Source organism: Chiloscyllium plagiosum, unplaced genomic scaffold (assembly GCF_037043375.1).
Source record: "Chiloscyllium plagiosum isolate Xiang-an unplaced genomic scaffold, Cpla_swu_hap1 HiC_scaffold_6, whole genome shotgun sequence".
NCBI lineage: Eukaryota > Metazoa > Chordata > Chondrichthyes > Orectolobiformes > Hemiscylliidae > Chiloscyllium > Chiloscyllium plagiosum.
The window spans coordinates 28,736,269-28,749,028 of NW_028270144.1; the positions used below are offsets into that span (position 1 = coordinate 28,736,269).

The 12,760-nt window shown below is 38.6% G+C and overlaps 1 protein-coding gene across 2 annotated transcripts in view; it reads left to right on the forward strand.

The window, feature by feature from the left end:
• pibf1 (progesterone immunomodulatory binding factor 1) overlaps positions 1-12,760 on the forward strand; it is a 134,673-nt gene that overhangs the window by 102,961 nt on the left and 18,952 nt on the right. For both annotated transcript variants that reach the window (XM_043691368.2, XM_087987943.1), the window contains exon 15: positions 6,007-6,137. In XM_043691368.2, coding sequence (XP_043547303.2) covers positions 6,007-6,137 — 131 coding nt within the window. The remainder of the gene's footprint in view (positions 1-6,006; positions 6,138-12,760) is intronic.

Consider the following 12,760-nt stretch of genomic DNA (forward strand, 5'->3'; position numbering starts at 1 on the left):
GAAACACAAATAACATTTTAAATTCTCTTGAGGTTTGCCATAAACAAGAATTTTTTGAATTGAATTAAAATTTTCACAGTATTTTTGTTACTCAATGATTTAACTTCAAAAGAAATTTAGGAAAGAAAATTCTTAAAATTACTGTTTCTGATCTTTCAATTATAAACAAGAGAGGGCAAATTAGGCTGGATTTAATCATCTAGATTTAGATGTAAACTAAGATTAGCAGAGGCAATTTCTATGTTTGCCAAAGGTTTGTGAAAAGGTACTGATCATTTTCAGAATTTATTAAAAATTGGCTGCATTATTAATTTTTTAAAAGGCATCTAAAAACTGCACATGTAGCGAAACATGTTTTGCGGAATGTGAAATTTACAAACATCATTAAAAATAGCCAGAGGTCAAATTACCTTCAACATTTCACATGAACATTTACATTTCTGTGATCTGGTTAATGTTTGCTACCAAATGCAAAACAGACCAGGCTGTTTGCCTTAGTACCATTCCTCCAGTCCTACCATTAGTGTAAGGGATCCATTGCTATATGTCAAGAGACAGAAATTCTTGTCAGACCAGAACTTCCGACTTACAGCGTGACATAGCTGAAATTATTTGCATTAGCACCAAGGGAATGAAGTGATAGAGGATAGAATGGGGATAGAAGCTATTCAAGGTGGAAATGACTTGCAATGAAGGAACAATATAAGTTATTGGGCAGCATTGGTGCTGTGGTATTATCACTAGACTATTAATCCAGAGAGCCGGTTAATTTTCTGGGGACCCAGGCAGAAAATAGAAAGGAATGGAGGGATCTGAAAGGCTACCAGTTATGAAGGTATGGATGGAAGATTGGAGGCTTGAGAGAAATTTGGTGGAGGTGAACACTCTTCGGAGGTGTGATGTGGACTTATTGGGCCAAAGGCCTGTTCCCACACTGTAGGGATTCTATGATTCTCTGAATCAGATTGGAGGCCTAAACTTTGTGAGAACCATCAGGAGAGCTAATTGGAAGCTGGAATTGTGGCACATGTGGTCTGGTGTAGAGGGGAGGCTAGAAATTGGGTGGTGGAAGTGTTCTCTTGCAATAGTTAAGTGAATAGGTAAACTGGATCCAATAGGCAAGTAAAAATAAATATTATTTCAAGTTAAGCAATATTAGGCCCGCTTTTAAAGGGTCAGCTTTGGGATAATTTATCATAAAACAATTAAAGAGCAAAAACTATTTTATCATATTCAGCTATATTCAGCCAGACATAGCTGGTCATGTTACACTGCGGAATAATTTTTATCCTCACAGTAGCAATTGATGTAATTGTGATGTCTATTACAATCATCTAATTTACAGGGATAGAAATGACAAGTCAGTACATCTGACTGACAGTCTTTTGGTGTTATGCATCGATTATGTGTGTTGCTCAACTTTCTCAATATGTATTACAGAGTGACTTTGACAATTTAGCTATAAATTACCATCCAGTGAACCTAGCAAATTCTGACAGTGTAGCATTTAGTTATTGACTTGAAGGCTGTTTTTTGTTGAGTTGACTGGGTTTAACAAGTCCCTTATTGGCTTCTAGCAATTGTCTTTTCAACTTGATGTTTGAAATAGCATGTGGGAAGTTGTTCACCTTTAATTGGTACCAGGTAAGGAATGGAAATCAGAATGTAAAAAATTTAATCTGGTTCAGTCTGAAAATTTGTTATAGAAATGAAAAAAAAACAAGATATGACAGATTTAAAATTTAATGTTGCAAGTTGCTGCAAGTGCAAACCAGACATCTGGCATTTGTGTGAATGGACAAGCAACTGTGGATCTCCTTAATAAATTAGATTAAAGGATTGTGAAGTTAACAGCTTAAAGATTACAAATGTGTGGAGTGAATGAATTCAAAATAAAAACTTGAAATACAAAAGGAGAAATGAAGAGGGAAAAGATTAGATTGAGCAAGGGGAAAAATAGGTGAAGGAAAAGCTTGAAAAGAATTTAATTGTACATTTTATCATTTTAAAAAAAAGTTTCAATTAAAACCAGGAGGAATGAGACTCCACACTTGTAATGGCAAGTGTTTCGTGCTAGGACTATTGAATGAGTAATTAAAACATCACAGGATTAAAAGGACACTTAGATCTCATGACTACTTGTTGAGAGTTTAAATTGTATCCACCATGTAAGTATTGCAAATTTTCACCATTCAATGCATTTCAGTTATGAGGTAGACAGTGAGATGCCTTATTTGTTGAGTCATTGTGAAGTGGGGAATCTCAACTGAGAACCTTTGAATATCATGTTTGATCATGCATCTTTCTTTGTGCGGAATTACTTTTCTGCATCATTACCATTATTTGACAGTAAACTTAAACTGAGGTTTCACCCATAGGACTTTGATGATTAGTGACTGAGCAATTATGTAAATTGGGTAAATCTCTAAGCCACAGAGAGCCTTGAAATCACCCTGTGTTGGGTGATTTTTGAGGCGTAGAGCAGTGAACACTGCACGGATGGATAGAGGTTGAGGTTGGTGCTCCAGCATAGCTTTTAAACAGTGATGTTAAAATTTTTGACAAATTTAGAAAAAGTATGGAACTGGGTTTAATTTGTCACATCTCTATTTAATGCTCATGTTACACTGGCTCAACCCTTTTACTGATGTCACCTGTTAACTGTGGTTGGAGATGAGGAATTCTATTCTCATGTTAAGAGAAACCTGATGTATTAGTACAAGCTCTCGCAGGTCCTAGTAATTATTCCTGACCAAATATAGTTCCACTTATTGCTGTTAAGGCCCAAACCTTCCAAACTAAGAACATTGTCAATTCTGTAGATACGCTTAAGATGGTGTATCTACTATTTCCTTTTGCCCCCAACAATATAATTTATTCAAAAATTCTGTTTTAATAATTGCAAAGACATTTCAATTTGAGTACTGCAGAAACTGCACGAATATTCAACTTGTTCCCTTATAACTTAGTATGTTTGTCATAGACTTGATATTTATAAAATCTAGTTAGGCCCAAGACAATGGAGACTTTGTGGCAGAGAACCATCTCAAGCAATCCTTAACCGGTACCATATATGGCTAGATGTGGAAAATACCCCATGGCTTGAGAGGATGCAGAAAAGATTTACGAGGATGTTGCCAGCACTGGATAGGGAGAAGTGGGTAAAGGTGGATAAATCCCCAGGACATGATCAGGTGTACCCAAGAACTCTGTGGGAAGCTAGGGAAATGATTGCTGGGCCTCTTGCTGAGATAGCTGTATCATTGATAGTCACAGGTGAGGTGCCGGAAGACTGGAGGTTGGCAAACATGGTGCCACTGTTTAAGAAGAGTGGTAAGGACAAGCCAGGGAACTATAGACCAGTGAGCCTGACCTCAGTGGTGGGCAAGTTGTTGGAGGGAATCCTGAGGGACAGGATGTACATGTATTTGGAAAGGCAAGGACTGATTCAGGATAGTTACCATGGTTTTGTGCGTGGGAAATCATGTCTCACAAACTTGATTGAGTTTTTTGAGGAAGTAACAAAGAGGATTGATGAGGGCAGAGCAGTAGATGTGATCTATATGGACTTCAGTAAGGCATTCGACAAGGTTCCCCATGGGAGACTGATTAACAAGGTTAGGTCTCATGGAATACAGGGAGAACTAGACATTTGGATACAGAACTGGCTCAAAGGTAGAAGACAGGGTGGTGGTGGAGGGTTGTTTTTCACACTGGAGGCCTGTGAGCAGTGGAGTGCCACAAGGATCGGTGCTTGGTCCTCTTCTTTTTATCATTTACATAAATGATTTGGATGCAAGCATAAGAGGTACAGTTAGTAAGTTTGCAGATGACACCAAAATTGGAGGTGTAGTGGACAGCGAAGAAGGTTACCTCAGATTACAACAGGATCTGGACCAGATGGGCCAATGGGTTGAGAAGTGGCATATGGAGTTTAATTCAGATAAATGCGAGGTGATGCATTTTGGGAAAACAAATCTTAGCAGGACTTATACACTTAATGATAAGGTCCTGGAGAGTGTTGCTGAACAAAGAGACCTTGGAGTGCAGGTTCATAGCTCCTTGAAACTGGAGTTGCAGGTAGATAGGATAGTGAAGAAGGCATTTGGTGTGCTTTCCTTTATTGGTCAGAGTATTGAGTACAGAAGTTGGGAGGTCATATTGCGGCTGTACAGGTCATTGGTTAGGCTACTGTTGGAATATTGCGTGCAGTCCTGGTCTCCTTCCTATCGGAAAGATGTTGTGAAACTTGAAAGGGTTCAGAAAAGACTTACAAGGATATTGCCAGGTTTGGAGGATTTGAGCTATAGGGTGAAGCTGAACAGGCTGGGGCTGTTTTCCCTGGAGCATCAGAGGCTGAGGGGTAACCTTAAAGTGGTTTACAAAATTATGAGGGGCATGGATAGGGTAAATAGGCAAAGTCTTTTCCCTGCGGTCAGGGAGTCCAGAAGTAAAGGGCATAGGTTTAAGGTGAGAGGGGAAAGATATAAAAGAGACCTAAGGGGCAACCTTTTCACACAGAGGGTGGTACGTATGGAATGAGCTGCCAGAGGAAGTGATTAATAGGAAGGGTTTGGAGGGATATGGGCCAGGTGCTGGCAGGTGGGACTAGATTGGGTTGGGATATCTGGTCGGCATGGACAGGTTGGACCGAAGAGTCTATTTCCGTGCTGTACATCTCTGTGAATCTGTGACTAGATAGGCTGGAGCTATTTTCCCTGGAGCATCAGAGGCTGAGGGGTGACCTTATAGAGGTTTATAAAATCATGAGGGGCATGGATAGGGTGAATAGCCAAGGTCTTTTTCCTCGGGTGGGAGGGGTCGAAAAGATTGCATTGGTTCAAGGTGAGAGTGGACAGAGGGGTAAATTTTTCACACAGAAAAATTAATTTTTCAATCCTTCAATCCAATTTGTTAAGGAGATCTACAGTTGCTTGTCCATTCAGACAAATGTCAGATGTCTGGTTTGCACTTGCAGCAACTTGTAACCCCAAATGTGTATATGGAATGAGCTGCCAGAGGAAGTGTTGGAGAAGGCACACTTACAACATTTAAAAGGCATCTGGATAGGGATATGAGTAGGACACGTTTAAGTGCAATTGCAAACCAGACATCTGACATTTGTGTGAATGGACGTTTAGAGAGATTGGGTCAAATGCTGGCAAATATGACTTGGTCAGATTGGGATGTCTGGTCAGCATGGACGAAGTAGGCCAGAGGTCTGTTACTAAGCTATATGACTCTTATGACTAGGATCAGTAGTCTGAAAATGATCATAAACCCCTCCAGCATTTGCCAAGAGGCTCAGGAATCAATTTGTAGAAATAATAGAGACATGATAATCCACAAATTGTGTTTGTTGTAAGTGCATTTTATATGCTGTTAGATTCTTGTTCATTATCAGTTTTATTTTTTTTCCTGGTCTTGTAATATCTAGATTTTTTTTGACACACGTACCATGTATGTTTCCATATAAACCTAGTCCTGTTACCTTTGGGACAAAGATAATAAGTTAAGTATTGGTGAGAGGGCAGTTGGTATGATTTGATAAGGACTGTTTTGTGAATCTTGTAGTGCATTAGCAATGTATATAAATTAAATCCTTTAAGTGTATTACTTGCCACTTCTTTGAGTGTTAGTTAAACAGAATATTTTATAGGCATTGTAAATAATCCTTTGTTAGACCACAAATGAGTCTAAATACTTAATGTTAATTGATTAAATGAATTGAAAACTCAGTTTTAATAACCACTAACTAACAGTTATATCCATTAGAATCCATGAAATCACTGGTGCTAGTATTCATTCCATTGTCTTTGTTGCTTTAAAACGTCATCAAGCAATTCACCATTTCTTTTTTGTCCCTTCCAAAAACATTAATTTATAATTATTTCAAGTTTATGTTCGAAGCTATTGCACAATTAGTGACTGATTTTGTGAATATTTCAAGTGTTACACAATAAGATTGTTAGTAATTATCACAAGATATTTGTCTTCTTTCTCCAGCTTGCAAATGCCAACACCTTGATTAATCAAGCACAGCAACCTTACAGCTATCTTATTGAGACAGTACGCCAGAGAGACACTCAGATTCAGACCTATAAAGAAAAACTTTCACAACTGGAGAATGAAATATGGTAAATATCAACAACTATTAGCTTAACTGAGGTTATATTTATCGGAAAAGAAAACAAGCTGGACTGTTTCTTCCTCCAGAAATTAAAGTTTTGAGGGCAATGTGTTGGAGATCTTTAAATCTGTTCAATCATTTGATAGAATACACAAGAAGATGATGTTTCCACTTGCAGGCAAGAACAGAACTAGAGGCCACATATCTAAGAAGACCACTACTAAATGCAAAAAGGAATTTGGCCGAAACTTCTTTACCCAAGGATTGATTAGAATGTGGAGCTTGCTATCGTATGGTTGGGTTAAATAGCAAAGATGAATTCAAGATGGGGAAGAAATAAATAGAATGATAGATTGATGGGCTAGTTGAAGTAAGATATATGTAGGCTTTGGTAAAGCAGAAACATTTGTATATGCCTGCAGGGACAAATGGCTCATTTCTGTGTTATAAACATTTGATGCTTAGAAAAATGCAAACTAATTTTCACCTTTAATATCCATGGACCATGTTGAATTTCTCTCTGATTTACTGTCAACTCATTCAGCTGTGGGAAGCTGAGTAAAATGTGCAGAAAGTTGCTACTACATAAATTACATTGGCAAAAGGCACAGGAATTCTCTTCTAAGAGGAGCATAATTTGTCTTTAGTGAGATAGGAGCGTAGGAATAGTAGTATACCAGTCAGACTCTCGAACCTGTTCCACCATTCAATGAGATCATAACTGATCAATGGCCAAACTTCATGCACTTGCCTTTGGCTCCTTTGCCTTAACACCTTTGCTGAACAAAAAATTTATCTATCTCATATTTAAAGTTAACAACTAATTTAGCATCAAGTGCCATCTGTAGAAGAGAATTCTTAATCTCTATCATCCTTTGTGTGTAGAAATTCTTCCTAACATCTCTCCTCAATGATTTAGTCCTGATTTTAAGACTATGTGTCCCCAGTTCTAGAATCTCAAATCAGTGGAAGTAGTTTATCTTTATCTACCCTGTCTTTTCCTGCTATCTTGAAGACTTTGATCAGATCGCCCCATTACCTTCTAAATTGAGAGAAAACATGCCTAATTTGCAAAATCTCTCCTCACGACTTAGTCCCTGAAATCTATTCTTGCCTCAGTACTTATGCACCATGCCTCTATGACACTTGCCTCATATTATCTTTTGTCTTGCCAAAGGCATTAATACTAACCACTGATAAGACTGCCTGTGATTCCCGCTGCTGGCACTGTTTAAAGGCCAGTTGTGCACCCTGTCAAGTACTGTCAGCCAGAGGTTGCCCTTCATCATACACATAGTGGGATGGGAAACAAAAATAAACATTTCTCAGTGCAGGTAGGTGGCTTAGCTGACATTTCTATGCAAGTGCACATTCATTAAGAAGACTATAGCAGGACGGAACCCCTGACCCTGAACACCTCCGCCTTTCACTTAGTGTGCCAGGACCCCTGGACTTGGCTGAGGAATACTCCCCTTAGACTTTGAAGCAGGACCATTTGGTTGATACACATCTGGTGTTCTGGTCTTGAGCATTGCTAGCATATGGTGCAGATATGGCATTAACAGAGCATGGTGCCTTACGAAAACATTTCCACAGGAGAAACATGACTGCTGACAACCATTACAGGCTGCCTGGCATTCTGTCTGTGTTAAATAGCAAGGCAAGACAGTGATACTGTCAGCATTTAAACTCTGGCTGAGGGGACAACACAGAAAAAGATAATCTAGGTAAGACAAAGCAGAGATTCAATGAGCATCCAAATGAGCACAAAGAGAATGCTTGCTAAGACAGCAAGTGAAAAACCCTGAGGTGCATCCAGGTCCACTCTGTGAAATGGGTGCTTGTCCCTGGGTGCAAAATATCCTGGCCACAGCATTACAATAAAAGGTGCCAATGCATTCCATAGTGCAGTATTGAAGTGCGGTGAGTCTGGTATTGGTCTTATGCCAACCTCTGTGGATAGGTCCTGAGATGTTTGGTAACTGCAGTTTAAGGTGGCAGCCCAGACAGGCAAGCAGTGAGCTATAGCCACTTGGTACCCACTCTGACTTTCATGTTGGGAATAGTCGCTTTGTAGTTTCTGTCCGGCAGGTAGGAGGATTGGATATGACTTGTCATTGAGGCAAAATCAGATAATAATGGCATGCTAATGTGTACAATGGATGCAAAAAAGCTTCTCATCATTCATTGCTGAAGTTCTCATCTTACTGTTCAAAACTTGGTTGCATAATAGGACTATTTTTGCAAATCTCATTTCTTTTAAATTCATCCTAGTTTCCCAACTCACTTGCCAATGCCCACCTTGTTCAAATTGGAAAGATTCCACCAACAGTTCCATATCAAGTTGTTGTGTGGCTTGGAAGTGAACTTAACAAGTGGTGATCAAGATATTGCCAAGGCTTTGTAGCAGGCATGTGCAATGTGTGGTTGAGAGCTCTTGTATCATACTAAGCTGCACTCATACTTTTTCTAATATGTTGTTTGGAAAAATTGTATTTGGCTTTTCAAACATTCTGCAGTTGAACCTAGTCAAAAAGTGTGGTGCAGGAAAAGTGCAGCAGGTCAGGCAGCATCCTGCTGTGCTTTTCAGCACCACACTTTTCGACTCTGATCTCCTGTATCTGCAGTCCTCGCTTTCTCGTGCAGTTCCTAAATCCATCAAGATGTTAATTCCTTTTTATAATTTTTCCATGAGCTTATGTTGAATCACGTTGGCAATGGATGACGAATTCCAGAAATCCAGTTTATAATTGATAGCTGTGTGGATACAGGATTTGGTGGTAGTGACAATGATGTAGGTGATGGTGCAGACATGGAAATAACGTTTTCTAGTATTGGGTGGGAGGTGAGATTTACATCTGAGCTTAGGATTGAATCAAACACAAAAGTTCTCCACAGCGTAATGCAGCCTGAGAAAATGACAAAGGGACAGAGTCCCTTAGCTCTACTCCAAGTTGAGCTGGAGAAACTGTTATCATCCACTGTCAATGACAGGCAGTCTGCAGACACAAAATGATTGTAAAATGAAGGAAAGTGATGGAAATAGATCTGGACTGCCATTAATATGCCCGTTAGGGCTCATACTATGGTCTTTAGACATTATAATCAAGACAAAGGAACCAACAAAGCATCATTGAGGGACTCTGCAGGAAACATGAGAAGCCAGAGCTCAAAACAGCCAAAGCCAGTTAAGGCAGACAGGACATAAGGTTAGTCCCATGTAACTGGACTGCAGATGTCAATCAAAAATCAGAAAAGAATACTGCAGTTAAAGAATATGTTTAAAGTCATGTTGAATGCAACAATTTGGAATGTAAATACTGTTATAATCCCAAACAGTACCACCAAATTTATGATTCGACCTGCATTTGTGTTATTCAAAATATTCATCTTTTTGCAATGATTTTGTTGTACCTATCTAACAGAACGAGCTGGCTTTCCTACTAAAGCATTTGTTCACCTTATCTACCCAATAAACATTGCCACGGCTAATATAACTTAAGGTCAACTTACCAAATTTCAATATTGAACACTCCTTGCACATACACCAAAACGACAATGTTTTGCATTGATTGTCAAATTTTTTGAGGGCTTAGTTAATGCATATTTTCTAGCTTTGCCTTTGTCCTATCCTATCCTGTTGCTGATTGACCATGTAACTCAAGTGGTGATAAAAGGAGTCCATCTTCGTATCTGTCAGCCACATCTTGTACTTTTGAACATTTTTGCATTATGAAACAGTAACTTTCTTTTATATCTTGCAGCCATATCTGAAACTTAGTTCAGCTTTGAATCTGTTTTACTAAGATTGAACCTTAGTTGAACTTGAATTTAAATTGGAATTTGTTAGCCAGGACTATCACCAGGCCTCAGTCAGAATATCTACAAATCATCAGTAACAATATTGAGTTAATTTAAAGTGTCTGTCTATAATGCAACATAAAAATAGATAATGACCTGGAGCTTGAGGTGGTGAATAAATTTTACATGTGACCTGAGCCTGAATTAAGTTTTAAAAAAATCTTGTGCAGCACTAAGCAAGATTTAGGTCTTTTTGGACTAGATTTAATGTTTACAATTAACAAAGCATTTCTAAATTTATGTGACACAGACTTTCATTGCCTTCACAATAACTTATCTGATATAGCCTCTGACAGTCTTAACAGTTTGGATATTTGTGAACCATTCTCAAAGAACCAGGCAATAAGTATGAGGATAACCATCCTCAGCAACAGTTTATTTTGGTAGCTCCAAGGTGTATCGTCTAACAGAAGTATTCCCTGTTTTGGCATCAGTTGTCAATCCCTGTCAGACAAGATTTGAAATCTAATATATTTGAAACCCTGTTGGCTGAAAAAATCCTCAGAGAAGATGCTTCTTGCAGAAGTTCATAACTCATCTCTTGCTTTCGATCTTATCTTCTCTTGCCATCACAAAGTTGTTACGTAGTCCCAGGTGATCCGTTTCCACACTCAGCAGGTTGTACTATTACCACGAAAACTGTCAAGGAAACAGAAACTTCCCATGTTGCATTTTCACACTTTCTTCAGATCTTACTCAATGTTAAAAGATGCATCATATTTGATATTGTTTAGAGATCTTATGTTTAGAAGGATTTCAGAAAAAAAATATTTATTTCAAGCTTTGTAAAAATAGCTAGAGTGGTTTCTTTTGAAAAGTTCATTCCAAGGTGACTGTGGACAGATTTCTTCTAATTTTTGTAAATTCACATGATGTGATAGTTGCTTGTTTTGCTGTAGAGCCTATTGGGGTTGTTTTGAAGAGTGACTGGCTTAGAGAGATTCTTGAGATGGAAATGTGTTGCTGGAAAAGCGCAGCAGGTCAGGCAGCATCTAGGGAACAGGAGAATCGACGTTTCAGGCATTAGCCCTTCTTCAGGAAGGGCGTTCTGTCTGTGTTAAATAGCAAGGCAAGACAGTGATACTGTCAGCATTTAAACTCTGGCTGAGGGGACAACACAGAAAAAGATAATCTAGGTAAGACAAAGCAGAGATTCAATGAGCATCCAAATGAGCACAAAGAGAATGCTTGCTAAGACAGCAAGTGAAAAACCCTGAGGTGCATCCTGGTCCACTCTGTGAAATGGGTGCTTGTCCCTGGGTGCAAAATATCCTGGCCACAGCATTACAATAAAAGGTGCCAATGCATTCCATAGTGCAGTATTGAAGTGCGGTGAGTCTGGCATTGGTCTTATGCCAACCTCTGTGGATAAGTCCTGAGATGTTTGGTAACTGCAGTTTAAGGTGGCAGCCCAGACAGGCAAGCAGTGAGCTATAGCCACTTGGTACCCACTCTGACTTTCATGTTGGGAATAGTCGCTTTGTAGTTTCTGTCCGGCAGGTAGGAGGATTGGATATGACTTGTCATTGAGGCAAAATCAGATAATAATGGCATGCTAATGTGTACAATGGATGGAAAAAAGCTTCTCATCATTCATTGCTGAAGTTCTCATCTTACTGTTCAAAACTTGGTTGCATAATAGGACTATTTTTGCAAATCTCATTTCTTTTAAATTCATCCTAATTTCCCAACTCACTTGCCAATGCCCACCTTGTTCAAATTGGAAAGATTCCACCAACAGTTCCATATCAAGTTGTTGTGTGGCTTGGAAGTGAACTTAACAAGTGGTGATCAAGATATTGCCAAGACTTTGTAGCAGGCATGTGCAATGTGTGGTTGAGAGCTCTTGTATCATACTAAGCTGCACTCATACTTTTTCTAATATGTTGTTTGGAAAAATTGTATTCCAGCAACACATTTCCATCTCTGATCTCCAGCATCTGCAGACCTCACTTTCTCCTTAGAGAGATTCTTGTTTTATTGGAATCAGTTGGAGGAAAGCTTGCTAAGAACAAGCTTCTTCGGTGATTTTTCCAGTTTCTGAACTTAAACCCTCTTGCTGAGTTCAGCATGAAACCTGTTAGCTCTTTTGAAAGTGTGTTTGAGGGAATATCTCAAGCTTGTATTTCTTAAACAAGTTGTGTCTTCAAGACTCTTGAGACAGGTACGAAAATTTCAGAACAACAAACTCTGGAACATTATATGCTTTATTATTTTCTTTTCAAGAAAAACTGAGAAATTATCTCTTTTTTTCTGAAGAGTAAGTTTGTGTGGTTGTGTGTATTTTGGGAATATTTAGAGGAATCAGCATTCATACTTGTATATTACTGACTACGTATGTTAACTAATTAATGCTTCATAATTGAATAAATTTATTTTGAAAGTAAAGCAATAAATATATTTAAGAAACCTGGTTGTTGCATCTTGTTTAAAACCTGATATGGATAAGGCATTTAATTGGTCATCTTGATAATTGGGAAAAGTAGTTCTATTTAATTTGTGACCCATGGAGTATTGGGAATACAGTAGTAGTGCACTCCTTCAACCTAATTCAAATTAATGGAAAAACAGCAAAATGGGGACCTAAATTGTTGGTAGATCTTGAGCGCTTCTTCTGAACTATTAAATACACTGAGCTAATTCTAAACACAAAATAGCATGGAAATGCAAGTGTGAGACACAGATTTCCAGGTGGATTCAAGTACATGACCTTTTACCAACTTAGCATGATGTTTCCATGTCATTTATGCTCTTGTGCCAATTATTCCT